At 42.4% G+C, this 17,730-nt stretch overlaps 1 protein-coding gene across 1 annotated transcript; it reads right to left on the bottom strand.

Annotated features, from left to right (window-relative positions):
- Positions 1-3,711: 3,711 nt before the first annotated feature.
- Positions 3,712-17,249, bottom strand: pth4 (parathyroid hormone 4). The gene is made up of 3 exons (XM_062056138.1): positions 17,220-17,249; positions 6,616-6,704; positions 3,712-5,458 (listed from the first exon to the last, which is right to left on the bottom strand). The coding sequence occupies exons 1-3, from the start codon at positions 17,235-17,237 to the stop codon at positions 5,188-5,190; spliced, it is 378 nt and encodes a 125-aa protein (XP_061912122.1). The 5' UTR covers positions 17,238-17,249; the 3' UTR covers positions 3,712-5,187.
- Between the last annotated feature and the right edge of the window lie 481 nt (positions 17,250-17,730).

A 17,730-nucleotide genomic window follows, 5' to 3' on the forward strand; every position in this document is an offset into this window, starting at 1 on the left:
GGCAGCACCGTGGGAAGGCCCGCCGGAGACGAGGAAGGTGGCGGTGCCATGGGAAAGCCCGCCGGAGATGAGGAAGTTGGCGGCGCCGTGGGAAGGCCTGCCGGAGACGAGGAGGGTGGCGGTGTCGTGGGAAGGCCTGCCGGAGACGAGGAAGGTGGAGGCGCCGTTGTAGGGCCCGCCGAAGACGAGGAAGGTGGAGGCACCTCAGGAGCTTGAGCGGCAGGCGAAGGAAGCAGCCGTGGAGCAGGAACCGGAACTGGAGCTTGCCGAGGTGCAGGAACATGAACTGGAGCTTGCCTCGGTGCAGAAACAGGAATTGGAGCTTGCAGAGGTGCCGGAACAGGAACTGGTGCTTGCCGAGGTGCCGGAACAGGTACTGGTACTTGCCGAGGTGCTGGAACAGGAACTGGTGCTTGCCGAGGTGCCGGGACAGGAACTGGTGCTTGCCGAGGTGCGGGAAATGGTGCTTGAACCAGTCGTGGAGCCAGTACTGGCCGTGACTCTGGCGGAGGTGGCCTGGCTGGGAGTTGCGGCTTGGCATGCCAAAGGACTGGTGGTGATGGCCGGGCCGGAGGTTGCTGCCTGGCTGGGCGCAACTGTGCCACCCCACTAGCACAGCTCCCAGCACTAGCCCCCCCCTCAAGAAGCGGATACCAGACGCTTCCTGTGCTATCTGGAACAGTCTTTAGGGGTGGGTGCAGTGGTGTGGGTGTGGGAGGGTGGGGGTAATGAGGGGAGTAGACTACTCCCTTCTCGATTGTCCAAAAAGTCTATTAGACACCCCAACATGGAACTGTCGAGGAGAGTCATCCAAAGCCTGAGCTGAAGTAATGTCGTCCAAGGCTTCAGTTACAGGCAAAGAAGGTCTTACAGTGCGTGGCAGTTCAGCTTGCAGTAACTGAGCTACCCCAGTAGCTGATTGTGAATAAGACCATGAGGGAGAAAACAGAGAAGTGGGCGGAGATTGAGCCATAGGGGGCGGAGCTTGGAAATTAGGAGGCGGTTGGGACTGACAAGATCTAAATTTCAAAAAAATGTTCTGATAATGTTCGATTATGGAATTAAAATCCTTGGGAGGCGGCTGACACAATGAAGTTGGGAAAAAATCTTGCTCAGTGTCTTTCCTTGATGATGCTGGCGGAGTGATGTCATCGCCGCACGCTCCGATAGTGACGTCATCGGAGCTAGAGGGAATTTGTTCGACCGCCCATGCAGTGAAATGTTTGGCAAAGTGATCGATTGGATTACCAAACATAGGAGAAGTCGAAGCAGGTTGTGGCGTGCTGCATTCCGGAGTAGGACATTGCAGGATTGGCGCGTTTCTGCCGCGAGCCGAAGCCTTCTTGGATGACTTGCGCTTTCGCTGACGCGTCCGGGCTGGCTATGAGCGAACATCCCCGGGCCAGATGGAGTCGATTGGGACCCACATTAAGTCTTCGAGCTTCAAGGGGGGATACTGGAGAGTCTCCGTCTCCATCGCCTTCAAGACCAGCCACGTCCCGTAGCCGGGATCCTCCACGGCCTCTTCGAAAAGACTGTATGCTGGTGGTTTTCTGTTACGGTGGCGAGGCATTGTGATGCCGGAGGTCATCTTTTCAAGATGCAAAGGGATGTCAGGAAGTGGCTTGCAGGTGAGAAGAAATTATTTCTTCTAGTTGCAGACAAAAATATGCTGCACGGTGGCCAAGGCACGGAAAACAAGAAGGGTAGCCAAAAGATACTAGTAACAACACAGACTAGGAGCGTAAATGACTACGTAACTTGTTGAATGGGAGCAAACAAAACCACCAGACCGAGCGAGGCCAGGGTATATACTAAATAGCCCTCTGATTAGTGCCCAGGAAACAGGTGAGCGTCCCGAACACTAACCAGAGGCAGGTTAGTGTAATCTGCCGTCATGGCAACTGAAACACACAAACTCAAAAGGTGTAAAAAACACAAGTGACTCGAAAACGTAAACAGACTATGATCCGGGCAGTGGATCATAACAGTAAGTGCACTTAGCAACAAGAAAGGTCATCAAAATAAGGAAGGAAACGAGCACTGAAACCCAAACAAAACACTCAACTAAGAATAAACAAGACATGACCTGCAGTGAAGTTCAAGACAAATGTATGCATTTCAGTGAATTTCAGTGTACATTTGCTACAGAACTTTAAGATATGCAAACTGAAAGTGCAGTGAGCATTGTTCTGATGCGTTCAATGACTACCCGTACAAAGCAGGTATTGATGATGGGCGTCAGTATTACTGCACGGTAGTCACTGAAGTAGCTTTGTGAAGCCTGGTGTTGCGTTCAATACCACATGTTTACTGGGTCGTCTGATTCGCAACAATACTAGCACATTGTAAATATAATAAGAGACACTTTATAAATACTTGCTTTAAAACATTGTCAGTTCATAAACTAGTGTCAAAGTATGGGATTGGTACTTGAAAGAGATCTGATCTGAGGCCTGTGAGAATTAGATATTTTTAAGTGTTCTTTTTTAATCCATAGTCATGTTTAAAGCAGCTAGTATTTTCCCTCGTGACCTCCTTGCTTTTATCTTATGTCCGCTAGTAAACTCTTTGTTTTGTCTTAAGGGCTCCTGTTTGTCGGCTCACAGAGCTGTTTTGACCAGTTCCTTATCTGTTCTGAAGTAGCAGCTGTATTTCTTTCTGGGCGAGAGGGGCTGTTTTCGCTTTTCATAAACTGACTCTTTTTGTTTGGATTTAGACCTCCTCTAGCTGATGCTATTGTCGCGTTGTAAGGGCTGGTGTCCTAAAGCTTTAGTAAAACTCGGCCAAGTACTATTCTGTCTCGGTGGTCCTCTTTACTTAACATACATGTCATCCAAAAGAATTTGGGATTGACTGTGTGTTTTATTCCCTGAGAGGAAGACTGGACCCCAAAATTTGGATTGGGACAGGAGGGCCTAAATGTTGATGAAATCACAGTCCAAAAACTCTGGGAAATTACCTTGGTTCATGAAAGTGGTGACTGAAGTTACCAATCTCCTGTAATGTGAGGTTTTGGTGTGGGGAAGATCAAATATCGCAGCCTTAGCTGGATGTTGCAAGGATGACGAGGAGGCGCTGGATCAACAATCACTTTATTAGAAGAAACAACATCTACAACATGCACACACACACACACACGCCCCCTTTTCCCTCATCCAATCACCAGCCAAGACACATTTATGGACTTCTAAACTGTCGGAAAATAGAACTCTTAAATGTTTATAAATGTTTATGCTGTGTATCTTAACGGTGCTTTGAGTTTTGGTCCCAGGTGCGACTGAGTTGGACACCCTTGATCCAAACCAGAGCTTGACCCTCATGAACAGTTGTTATAAGTTATGTGACAGCAAATACTGAGGAGATAATATTCGCAGATTGACACAAACAACACAAAAGAACTGGAGAAGACTATGTAGGCGAGTTCTACTAATGTGTGTGTGTTTGTTGTTATGTACATGCATCTTTAAATTGTGTGTGTGTGTGTTATTATGTATGTGCATCTTTAAATTGTGTGTGTGTGTGTGTGTTATGTACATGCACGTTTAAGTTGTGTGTGTGTGTGTGTGTGTGTTATGCACATGCATGTTTAAGTTGTGTGTGTGTGTGTTATGTACATGCATGTTTAAATTGTGTGTGTGTTGTTATGTAATTGCATGTTTAAATTGTGTGCGTGTGTGTGTGTTGTTATGTACATGCATGTTTATATGGTGTGTGTGTGTGTGTTGTTATGTACATGCATGTTTAAATTGTGTGTGTGTGTGTTATGTACATGTATGTTTAAGTGGTTTGAGTGTGTGTTATGTACATGCATGTTTAAGTTGTGTGTGTGTTGTTATGTACATACATGTTTAAAGTGTGTGTGTGTGTGTGTGTGTTTGTGTGTGTGTGTGTGATGTACATGCATGTTTATATTGTTTGAGTGTTATGTACATGCATGTTTAAGTTGTGTGTGTGTGTGTTATGCACGTGCATGTTTAAATTGTGTGTGTGTTATGTACATGCATGTTTAAATTGTGTGTGTGTGTTGTTACGTACATGCATGTTTAAATTGTGTGTGTGTGTTATTATGTACATGCATGTTTAAATTGTGTGTGTGTTGTTATGTACGTGCATGTTTAAATTGTGTGTGTGTGTTGTTATGTACATGCATGTTTACATTGTGTGAGTGTGTGTTGTTATGTACATGCATGATTCAATTGTGTGTGTGTGTGTGTGTGTTATGTACATGCATGTATAAGTTGTGTGTGTTTGTTATGCACATGCATGTTGAAATTGTGTGTGTGTGTGTGTGTGTTGTTATGTACATGCATGTTTAAATTGTGTGTGTGTGTTGTTATGTACATGCATGTTTAAATTGTGTTTGTGTGTGTTGTTATGTACATGCATATTTAAATTGTGTGTGTGTGTTATGTACATGTATGTTTAAGTGGTTTGTGTGTGTTATGTACATGCATGTTTAAAGTGTGTGTGTGTGTGTGTTATGTACATGCATGTTTAAATTGTTTGTGTGTTGTTATGTACATGCTTGTTTAAAGTGTGTCTGTGTGTGTGTGTTATGTACATGCATGTTTAAATTGTGTGTTATGAACATGCATGTTTAAATTGTGTGTGAGTGTTATGTACGTGTATGTTTAAATTGTGTGTGTGTGTGTTATGTACATGCATGTTTAAATTGTGTGTGTTGTTATGTACATGCATGTTTAAATTGTGTGTGTGTGTGTTATGTACATGCATGTTTAAATTGTGTGTGGGTGTGTTATGTACATGCATGTTTAAATTGTGTGTGTGTTCTTATGTACGTGTATGTTTAAATTGTGTTTGTGTGTGTTATGTACTTGCATGATTAAATTGTGTGAGTGTGTGTGTGTGTGTGTGTGTGGTATGTAAATGCATGTTTAAATTGCGTGTGTTTGTGTGTGGGTGTGTTGTTATGTACACGCATGTTTAAATTGTGTGTGTGTGTGGTGTGTGTGTGTGTTATTTTGTACATGCATGTTTAAATTGTGTGTGTGTGTGTGTGTGTGTGTGTGTGTGTGTGTGTGTGTGTGTGTGTGTGTGTGTGTGTGTGTGTGCGTGCGTGCGCGTGTTGTTATCTACAGCCATGTTTAAATTGGGTATGAGTGTGTGTGTGTGTGTGTTATGTACATGCATGTTTAAGTTTTGTGTGTGTGTGTGTGTGTGTGTTCAAGTCTCCCGCTCTGACACTTGCGTCAAGTAAGGGTTAACCAAGAAGTCTCTCAGAAGGTTCTGCAGGTGAGCGGCTTGAGGGCCCTGAGCAGCAAGCAGGTCAGGCTCCAGGAGTAAGTTGAGGGACCTTCTGGGGCCCAAGGCGGCTGAGCGGACCTGAGCAGTGTGGAGGCCCTCCATGGCGCTGGACAGCCAGATCAGTCTCTTCAGGCTCTGGATGCTGTGACCACGGTCGTGCATCAGCTGGTGCTCGCTGACGGCTCTGCGACTGTAGTACACACAACACAGAGTACACAAGTACTAAGGAGTACACACAACACAGGGTACACAAGTACTGAGGGACTCTGAACACAGGGTACACAAGTACTGAGGAGTACACACAACACAGAGTACACAAGTACTGAGAAGTACGGCAGCCATGAAGGGTCTGGAAACAACTGAGATGGTTTCAGAGTGTCTTAAGTTTTCATAGAAAATGAAAGTGAAAATATAATGCATTCTTTTTTTAGGCTTGAGGTCCTGCCTATCAACAAGTCACCAAGAAGACCGGTGACAGATTCAACATAAAAATGTGTATATATACTGCATATTAGGCTCCAGCACCGAACGGGACAAGCGGTAGAGAATGGATGGATATATATATATATATATATATATATATATATATATATATATATATATATATATATATATATATATATATATATATATATATATATATATATATATATATATATATATATGCTGATTAGGGGTGTGGGGAAAAATAGATTCAAATTCAAATCGCCATTCTCATGTGTTACAATTCAGTATCGATTCTCATTTTTCAAAAATCGATTACATTTTTTTATTTTATTTATTTTTTTAATTAATCTATCCAACAAAACAATATTATCAACAACAGTATCAATATTAGTAACAATTTCAACATAGCAGTGATTACAAATCCCTCATTGATATTATCATTAGACATTTATAAAAAAAATTAAAAAAATAAAAATAAAAATGAACAATAGTGTCACAGTGGCTTACACTTGCATCGCATCTCATAAGCTTGACAACACACTGTGTCCAATATTTTCACAAAGATAAAATGAGTCATATTTTTGGTTCATTTAATAGTTAAAACAAATTTACATTATTGCAATCAGTTGATAAAACATTGTCCTTTACAATTATAAAAGCTTTTTACAAAATCTACTACTCTGCTTGCATGTCAGCAGACTGGGGTAGATCCTGCTGAAATCCTATGTATTGAATGAAAAGAGAATTGTTTTGAATCGGAAAAATATCGTTTTTGAATCAAAAATCGCGTTGAATCGAAAAAAAAATCGATTTATAATCTAATCGTGACCCAAGAATCGATATTGAATTGAATCGTGGGACACCCAAAGATTCGCAGCCCTAATGCTGACCCAGTCTCACCTCTGGTTCTGTTCACAAAGTCCTGTTGGAAAGACCAGCAGTAGCATGAGGACCAGACCATGCACGTGTGTGTGGAACATCTGCATCTTCTGTGGCCAAAGAACAAAGAAAGGAACATTTGTTACTACTTCGTGTCCCCAAGATGCAGAAAGCGTGCAGGTGAGATGCTGCTTTAGTATCAACAAGAAAGTGAAAATACAACAAAATGGGAAAACTCTGACAAAACTTAACCTAGGAGCAATCAAAGTATAAATACTGAAAATAATCAGCACCCATGGCAACTAAGAACACCAACAAAGGTGCTGAAACAGAACCAAATACCAAATTCAACATAAATGACCCTGGCAACGGATCATGACAGCATGTTCGATACTTTGAAATCACTCTTTTAAATTTGGATTCATGGTGATTAATCACAGCTGATTACTCGCTGTCATAATTGAAATCCACTTGAACAAAGAGTCCAGTATTTGGACACATTTTATTGTCGGAATGTCACACAGGGACATTTTGAAGGGTGTTACCTGAGTGGACATCATTTGTTTCCTCAAAACCTGCCAACAATTTGATCTAAAGTCCAGTCAGGGTTTATTTTGAAAGGAAACATCTGTTGGCTCACCTTCTGCATGAGGACTCAAAACAAATTGGCTGATACACATCCAAACTTTGTCCAAACTTGTCCAAACTTTGTCCAAACTTTGTCCAAATTTTGTCCAAACTTTGTCCAAATTTTGTCCAAACTTTGTCCAAACGTTGTCCAAATTGTGTCCAAACTTTGTCCAAACTTTGTTCAAACTTTTCCACACTTTTCCAAACTTTGTCCTAACTGAGTCCAAACTTTGCCCAAATTTTGTCCAAATCTTATGCAAACTTTGTCCAAACTTTGTCCAAACTTTTCCAAATTTTTCCAAATTTTCCAAACTTTGTCCAAACCTTGTCATAACTGAGTCCAAACTTTGCCCAAATTTTGTCCAGATCTGATCTGTTGTGTAGGACTAGATGTTACAATCCCCTAATGCATACTTGAGACACCTATGCGACTTTGTGGGATGGTCAAGTGAGTGAAGGCATCCTCTGGGTTATCAAGTGGGCGCCCCCCTTCCTCAGTGTTTCGCTGATAGGCCCACGACACCTCCAGAGGGTTCAGCAGTGAGTCCCATCGTCCCAGGATCACTCCCTAGATGCCATCACTCACTTGAAAGCCCAGGTGGAGTCCCTTCGCTTGACCCACAGCCACTGACTCCCCTTTCCAGCGGCTTTTGAGAGGTCTTTCACTGCCTGCCGGTGGGCCTTCCCTTGCACTCCCATTTCCCTGAGGAGCCTGGATGTTGAGGTGGCCACGAATCCTCTGCAGCCTACTTCCACGGGGCGTACCCTCGCTTTCCAGCCTTGTTGTTGCGCATCGGCTGCAAGCTCAGTGTACCTCAACTTCTTGCGCTCGCAGGCCTCCTCCATTGCACTCTCCCAGGGCACCGTGAGCTCTATGATGTACACGAGCCTGAGCGAAGCTGACCACAGAACAAGATCTGGCCGCAAGTTGGTGGACGCAATCTCAACTGGGAAGCAGAGTCTCTGGCCTAGGTCTGCCAGCAGTTTCCAGTCCCGTGCCCCGCTTAGCTGTCCAGTGTCTGGTCTTGTGGGGGTGAGGTTGGCTTGACCCTCGCCCTCCCGGACAAATGTTGTTGCTTGCCAACGGGATGACGAGGGAGGAAGGGCATTGACACTTGTCCGTCGACTTTCCAGCACTGCTGCAAAACCCTTTAGCACCTGGTTGTTCCGCCAGGTGTAACGGCCTTGGGTGAGGCTGGTCTTGCAGCCCACCAGGATGTGCTTCAGTGTTGCTGGACTCGGACACAGAGGGCATGTGGGGTCTTCACCATACCACTGGCTGAGGTTTTTTGGAGAAGGCAGGACATCGTAGGCAGCCCTGATGGTAAAGCTCGCCCTGAATGCCTCCATCTCCCACAGCTCTTTCCAGGAGATCTTCCTCTTCTCTACTCCTTCCCATGTCATCCACTGCCCTTGTTTTGCCTGAGCCACAGCTTGTGCGCACCTTCTTGCTTCCTCTTCCCGACGTATCTCCTGGACCACCAGCTTGCGTCTCTGAGATGGAGTGGCCTTGCTCCAGGCTGGTGTACTGGCCCCAAGGCCAAGACCACTCCTCCCCTGCTGTACTCGGCCCACAGTGTCTCTGTGCCCGAGTGCTGCTTTAGCCTGCTCAGTTGCAGCCAGTGGGGTCCACTTCCTCCCAGTAGCCAGGATGGGGGCAGCTTGGGCTACAAATGTATTACTCGAATCCAGTAGCATCATCTCCAGTCTGACTTTGGCGCACTTGAACTCCTCTGAGAGACTGGAAATGGGCAGTTCTAACATTCCTTTGCCGTAGAGTCCAATACTGCTGAGGCACCTGGGAAGGCTAAGCCACTTCCTTGCATATGAGCTAACCAGTCTCTCCAGCTTTTCCACCTTAGGGAGCGGGACTTCATAGAGGGTTAGTGGCCACAATAGACATGGAAGTAGTCCATACTGCATGCACCAGAGCTTCAGCTTGCCAGGAAGCAGGGTTCTGTCGATGTTCTCCAGGCCGCTGGCTACCTCCTTCCTGAGCTGATCTACCTGCTCTTTGTCTTTGAGGGAGGCATCATACCAACCACCTAGGGACTTCACAGGCTTCTCGGAGACTGTTGGAATAGGTTCCTCACCAATGTGAAAGCGTGGACAGTGACAGTTTCCCCTTGTCAATAGAGATGCTTCTGGACTTGCTTGGCTTGATCTTCATGCGAGCCAGCTCAATGTTTTCTTGGAGCTTTCTTAGAAGCCGTACAGTGCAAGCCTTGGTTGTGGCGATTGTTGTGAGGTCATCCATGTAGGCTCTGACAGGCGGCAGCCTCAGGCCAGGTCTTATTAGCTGTCCCCAACCACCCATCGCGATGCCCGGATTATCACCTCCATGGCCATGGTGAAGGCCAGCAGGGAGATGGTGCAGCCGGCTATGATTCCCACTTCCAGGTGTTGCCATGCTGTGGTGTACTTGGCAGTTGTCACGCATAGCTGGACGTCCTGGAAGTAGGCCTTGACAAGGGTTGTGAGAGCTGCTGGGACCCTGAAGTAGTCGAAGGCTGTCCACAGGAGGTTGTGAGGGACTGAGCCAAAGGCATTGGTGAGATCCAGGAAAACCACATAAAGGTCTATTCTCTCCTTCTTGGCAACCTGGATCTGATGCCAGATGCAACTGGGGTAGCCTGAGATGCCTGCTTTCTGGATTGATGTGTCAATCAGGTTGTTTCTTTGCAGGTATCCTGCCAGCCTATGAGCAACCACGCTGAAGAATATTTTTCCCTCGACATTTAGAAGGCTGATCTGGCGGAATTGGCCGATTTCTGATGAGTCCTTTTCCTTGGGGATAAGGATTCCACCGGCTCTTCGCCAGGAAGTTGGTATCTCCTTCTTTTGCCACACGACTCTCATCAGCTTCCAGAGGAAGCGCAGGACATCTGGTGCGTTTTTGTAGAGCCTGTATGGAACTCCGTTGGGACCTGGAGCTGATGCGGCCCTTGCTCTACGCACGGTTTTGTCTACTTCACTCCATCTGGGTAGGCTGATGTCTAGATCGTGCTCTGGTGGATTGACTGGTGGCATGTCAGGTGGGAGTGTAACCTCTTCATGGTGTCGGTCGTCTGTGCTGGATTTTTGCAGATGTTCTTCCAGGTTGGCCTTTGGCACTGAGAGACTTCCAGACTTCTCCTTTGTGAACAGACTCTTCACAAATTTGAAGGGGTCTTTGTAGAAGCGTGTTCTTGTTTGCTCCTTCCTTCTGCGCTTTCTCAGAAGGTTTTCCGCTCTCCTCAGTGTTGCAAGCCTACTCTGGATCTCTCCCTGCAGCAGGTTTATGCCCTCCTTCTCCTCCTCTGTGGCCTTCCTCCATTGCTTCTTCAGCTGTCTCCTCTCCTTGACTAGGCGGTCTATTTCTGTCTGTCTTCTGGACTTAGTGGGGATTGATGGAGCAGATCGTTTTCCTTCGACCACTCCAAACCGTTCCACTCCATAGGCATAGATTACATCCCCCATTCTCTCCAACTTCTTCATGGCGGTGCCTCTGATCCCTTCTATGATGTTGCAGAGATCAGTGTTGACCTCCTTCCACAGTGTCCTGTCGCAGGATTTTGGCCACTTGACAAATGGCTCTTGTCGTAGAATTTCTGACCTTTTGACCTATATTTCTTGTCTATTAAGAATGTCTGCTCATTTTCAATTCTCTTCTATTTTGTGCCATTGAATGGACCAGTTGTGGGACAAAGGTGAATATGGAATTATGCCAACCTGTCTACAGAATGTTTAGATTTTCCAAATATGACTAAGAGATACGAGGTTGTTTTGGAACAGACAAACCAAAACAAAACAATCATGACGCACGAGATAAAAACAGTGACGCACGAGATAAAAAACAGTGACGCACAAGAGACGTATAAAAAATGGCAGAAGACCGGGACTCGAGAGAGATTTTGGCTTGTGTGTGTCTTGTTTGCTCCGGAGTAAATGTGGTCTGTCTGCACGGACAACTCAATTCAACCTGCACTTCTGATAATGGGTAAATAAATTTGTTGTACTAAACTACCTTTGTTGCCTGCTTAAGCTTCGGACAATCCACTACACCTTCGCCCCTGGATCTTCTTTTCCGTTGCAGGTCGTTGTGGGTTGGGTTCAGGTTGTTCTCCCGTGCCTAGTTCTGCCTCCTCAGGGACAGGGGTGTTGATGTCCTGCAGACTGTGGGTTTTGTCCTGCTGCTGAACTTCAGTCGACTGACTCGACCTGCTTTTCAGAAAGTAGCTGTCGATGCGAGTTCCCTGTTGACCCTTCTTTAGGCACCCTTTCTTGCCTTGGTGTATTTTCAGGCCTTGGGTGGAAGTAACCTTTGTCCAACCACATACGCAGCTCTTATGCAAACTTTGCAAACTTTGTCCAAACTTTGTCCTAATTGAGTCCAAACTTTGCCCAAATTTTGTCCAAATCTTATGCAAACTTTATCCAAACTTTGTCCACACTTTTCCAAACTTTTCCAAACTTTGTCCTAACTGAGTCCAAACTTTGCCCAAATTTAGTCCAAATCTTATGCGAACGTTGTCGAAACTGTCCAAACTTTGTCCAAACTTTTCTGAACATTGTCCGAACGTTGTCGAAACTTTGTCCGAACTTTGTCCAAACTTTGTCAAAATTTTTCCCAAACTTTGTCATAACTTGTCCTAACTTTGTCCTAACTTGTCCAAACTTTGTTCAAACTTGTCCTAACTTTATCCACACTTTATCCAAACTTTATCCAAACTTTGTCCAAACTTTGTCTTAAAATGTGTCTAAACTATTTTCAAACTGTGTTTAAACTTTGTCCAAATTTTGTCCAAACTTTGTCCAAATTTTGTCCAAACTAGGGCTCACCTCAAGTTTGGTCTTGGGGACCCGGAAGGGTCTCAGTCAGAAAAATGTCAAAAATAAGTCACATATTATTATTTCTATCATTCAACACTTAAAAGTCTAGATTAACTTCAGGCCTATCTGAGAAAGTAAAGTCAAACATTTTAAAACATTTAAATGCCATTTTGTCGAAGAAAGTCATGTTTTTTATGGTTAAAAACACAATATTTTCCCCAAAAAATATTTTAAGTGGAATATTTGATGTGTAATAACCTGCACCCTTGTGGGATGAATACAATTCTCATTGGAGTCCTCAATAATTCATAATAACATTATTTAAATTCATCATTATTTTCCAAGCAATGACGCTTTAAAAAAAATTAAACACTGTCAAAGAAAAACAAAAACAAAGTTTTCTTTGACAAAGCAAACACACACACAATATGCATTGTCTTCCCCAAAACACATTTCAAAGTGGAAAACTTGAGTAATCGGAATAGGTCAATAATCCATAACAAAATGGATTATTATTTTTAGGAGCAATGACAGTTTTAAAGGAAAAAACAGCCTGCCTGGCAGCTTTGTGTTATCAGAGTCAACTTTGCAACTTTTTATTCTTACGTTTGACCTGTTGTCTCTGTTATTCCATTTGTTAAAAATAATAATAAAAATAAATAAATAAATAAATATATATATATATATAGTGAAGTGAATTATATTTATATAGCGCTTTTCTCTAGTGACTCAAAGCGCTTTTACATAGTGAAACCCAATATCTAAGTTACATTTAAACCAGTGTGGGTGGCACTGGGAGCAGGTGGGTAAAGTGTCTTGCCCAAGGACACAACGGCAGTGACTAGGATGGCGGAAGTGGGGATCGAACCAGGAACCCTCAAGTTGCTGGCACAGCCACTCTACTAACCGAGCTATACCGCCCCGTATGCATGTATGTATGTATATATATATATATATATTATTATTTTTTTTTTTTACTAAAACAATTGTTGCAGGTCACAAATGGAGAAATTGTATTATTTATGATTTATGTAATAATTTGTGTGATTAATTGCATGAGTTAACTCCTTATTTTTTACAACCCGACTTATTATGAATATATTATACATTGTTCTGCTGCAAAGCCAAAATGTTCCAACGAAAACCTTTTTCACAGAATATCTGCGTTAAGTAAAATGAAATAAAATTGTAAAAAACAATATGAAATGAAATAAAATGGTACAAAAGTAAATAGAATGAAATACAATTAAATAAAATATGTACCGTATTTTCCGGACCATAGGGCGCACCAGATTATAAAGCGCACTGCCAATGAGCGGGTCTACAAAGGCGGACGCGCGCACATTTTCAAGACTTACGCAGATCCCAAATACAGATCAGCAGGTACCAGAAGGTAAGAAAAGTTGGTTTTGCATAATATTGCAAAACAAAACGCCAGATAATATGTCTTACCTTATACACACACCATAATAATACTCCTATGTTGAAGTACAGTACAATCCATCAAGCGGCTTAATAGCCTACCAAAGTCCTACTAAAACATTTTGATGGATTTTTGAGCGCTGTGTGTAATGTTCTATATTTTCAATGGAACAAATAACATTTTTGTCTTGTTTACTTGAGTCATATTGCAGTCCACATGTATCTCTTATGTATGACTGGCATCATGTTGCAGTCTACACGTATCTCTTATGTGTGATTGCCTTCATATTGCAGTCTACACGTATCTCTTATGTGTGACTTCCATCATATTGCAGTCTACACGTATCTCTTATGTGTGACTGCCATCATATTGCAGTCTACACGTATCTCTTATGTGTGACTGCCATCATATTGCAGTCTACACATATCTCTTATGTGTGACTGCCATCATATTGCAGTCTACACGTATCTCTTATGTGTGACTGCCATCATATTGCAGTCTACACGTATCTCTTATGTGTGACTGCCATCATATTGCAGTCTACACGTATCTCTTATATGTGACTGCCATCATATTGCAGTCTACACGTATCTCTTATGTGTGATTGCCATCATATTGCAGTCTACACGTATCTCTTATGTGTGACTTCCATCATATTGCCGTCTACACGTATCTTTTATGTGTGACGGCCATCATATTGCAGTCTACACATATCTTTTATGTGTGACTGCCATCATATTGCAGTCCACACGTATCTCTTATGTATGACTGCCATCATATTGCAGTCTACACGTATCTCTTATGTGTGATTGCCATCATATTGCAGTCTACACGTATCTCTTATGTGTGACTTCCATCATATTGCCGTCTACACGTATCTTTTATGTGTGACTGCCATCATATTGCAGTCCACACGTATCTCTTATGTATGACTGCCATCATATTGCAGTCTACACGTATCTCTTATGTGTGACTGCCATCATGTTGCAGTCTACATGTATCTCTTATGTATGACTGCCATCATATTGCAGTCTACACGTATCTCTTATGGGTGACTGCCATCTTATTGCAGTCTACACATATCTCTTATGTGTGACTGTCATCATATTGCTGTCCACACGTATCTCTTATGTGTGACTGCCATCATATTGCAGTCAACATGTATCTCTTATGTGTGATTGCCATCATATTGCAGTCTACACGTATCTCTTATGTGTGACTTCCATCATATTGCAGTCCACGCGTATCTCTTATGTGTGATTGCCATCATATTGCAGTCTACACATATCTCTTACGTGTGATTGCCATCATATTGCAGTCTACATGTGTCTCAAATGTGTGATTGCCATCATACTGCAATCTACACGTATCTCTTATGTGTGACTGCCATCATATTGCGGTCTACACGTATCTCTTATGTGTGACTGCCATCATATTGCAGTCTATACGTATCTCTTATGTGTGATTGCTATCATATTGCAGTCTAAATGTATCTCTTATGTGTGATTGCCATCATATTGCAGTCCACACGTATCTCTTATGTGTGACTGCCATCATATCGCAGTCCACACGTATCTCTTATGTGTGACTGCCATCATATTGCAGTCCACACGTATCTTTTATGTGTGACTGCCATCTACTGGTCACACTGATCATTACACCATGTACCAAATAAAATAGCTTCGAGGTCGGTAAGCACAACCCAAATTATTAACCCTAGGGTTAGGGTTTTGTCTTATACGTGTATTTGTACACGTATAAGACAAAAACAAAAACAAACAACAACAAAAGAAGTAAAAAGTCAACTTATGGTGAACAAATGTGAAATGTTGTCCCGATACCAAAATGTATTTCGATACGTTTTGGTACTTTTCGATACTTTTCTAAATAACGGAGACCACAAAAATTGGCGTTATTGGCTTTATTTTATCAAAAAATCTTAGGGTACATGAAACATATGTTTATTATTGTAATTTTGTCCTTAAATAAAATAGTGGACATACTAGACAACTTGTCTTTTAGTAGTAAGTAAACAAACAAAGACTCCTAATTAGTCTGCTGTCGTATGCAGTAACATATTGTCATTTATCTACCTATTATTTTGTCAACATTATGAGGGACAAACTGTAAAAAATGATTATTAATCTACTTGTTCGTTTAAAGTTAAAGTTAAAGAACCACTGATAGCCTCACACACATTAGGTGTGGTGAAATCAACCTCTGAATTTGACCCATCCCCTTGTTCCACCCCCTGGGAGGTGAGGGGAGCAGTGAGCAGCAGCGGTGGCCGCGCTCGGGAATCATTTTGGTGATTTAACCCCCAATTCCAACCCTCGATGCTGAGTGCCAAGCAGGGAGGCAATGAGTCCCATTTTTATAGTCTTTGGTATGCCTTGGCCGGGGTTTGAACTCGCGACCTACCGATCTCAGGGCGGACACTCTAACCACTAGGCCACTGAGCAGGTTTACTGTTAATATCTGCTTATTTTCTGTTTCAACACGTTCTATCTACACTTCTGTTAAAATGTAATATTCACTTATTCTTCTGTTGTTTGATACCCATATTCAAAGTCCTCATGTGTCCAGGGACGTATTTCCTGAGTTCATAAACAAAATATAATTTTTTTTTTAAATGAAAGAAGATTTTGTAATGCTAAAAAATATCGATATAATCATAGTAGTATCGACTACATATGCTCTTGTACTTGATATAATTACAGTGGATGTCAGGTGGAGATCCACCCATGGCGTTTGTTTACATTGTGACGCCGGTGAGCTATTGTATCCTTCTACGGTGTGTAGTGAAGCATGTTTAGCTTTAACTCGTCCTCCAATGATACTTGTAAGGAACGTACTTTATTTGTCGCCATGGAGACAAGGATTAGTGATTTAGAAGTAGCTAAAACACTGCAGATTGCGGATGGACTTTAGCCGCTAGCTAGCTAGCCATGTCTTAAAGCATCTGAGGGTGTTTCAGTGTTACAACTTCACCTTTATCGTTACTTTTTACACCAAAATGCATCCATTCTCCCTTTTCTGTCTACACACTGTGTCTGCTTGTAAGTACTCTGTGTGTGTGCGCTGCCAAACATGCTCCTTTGCCACGCCGTCCCCCAAATGAAGTATTACTACCATAAAAACACATTTAACTGTTTCACTGCTACTTCTTTTTACACTTATATGAGCATTAATTATCACCTGCACAAACTTTAAAATCAAACTATTGGCCACTTGCCCAATTGAAGATTTTATTTCACACATATTTCCTTAGTTTCAGGAGCTCTTTACTTATTTTTGCTCACAGACCGTACACCACAAATAATTATATTGTCGTTTGAAATTGTTAAAACAAATATTTTGGTGTGTTCCCCCCATAGAAGATCCTTTTAAGGTTCTGCAACATCCTGAAGATACTTTTTTTAAGCATCGCAAGTTGAAAAAGAAGAGTTTTCATAATAAAATGCTTTTTTTCTATCCTAAAAGTTCTGCTAATTTCTGCAAATACATTTATTTTCCCTTAAATTTTGTGCTTTTATCTAACATTTGGTCTTGGTCTTTCTGCAGCGTGACCCTGAAACTGCATATTTGTATTTTCATGCTGTTTTCGGTGCAAAATAAGTTGAGAATCAGAAGCAATCAAGGACAGAATTGTTCTTGATATCAAAAGTGAAAGTTGGAATCATTTCAAAGTTGAAATAAATGTGCAAAAGAAGAAGAGTATAAAGTGTGGAGTAGAGGGATACAGTGATGATGTACTCACGTGTCCTGATGGCGACATCTGCTCATCTGAAGGTCGCCGCAAAAATGACCTCACACTCAACCTCCACGCCTTTTATCAAGGCGCTGACACACACACACACACACACACACACACACACACACACACACACACACACACACACACACACACACACACACACACACACACACACACACACACACACACACACACACACACACACACACACACACACACACACACGTGTTAATGATATTATCAAATAATATCAAAATGTTACTTTGACTCCTTTTTGGCAACCAATTGGAATGAAGACATGATTTTTGAATGAAGACATGATGATTAAACGAAAACATGATTATTGAATGAAGACATGATGATTAAATGAAGACATGATGATTGAATGAAGAAAATGAGGGACAAGTGGTATAAAATGGATGGATGGATGTGTGATGATTGAATGAATACATGATGATCAAATGAAGACATGGTGGTTGAATGAAGACAAGGTGGTTGAATGAAGACATGATGA

The sequence above is a fragment of the Entelurus aequoreus genome, linkage group LG01 (genome assembly GCF_033978785.1).
Source record: "Entelurus aequoreus isolate RoL-2023_Sb linkage group LG01, RoL_Eaeq_v1.1, whole genome shotgun sequence".
Taxonomy (NCBI): Eukaryota; Metazoa; Chordata; class Actinopteri; order Syngnathiformes; family Syngnathidae; genus Entelurus; species Entelurus aequoreus.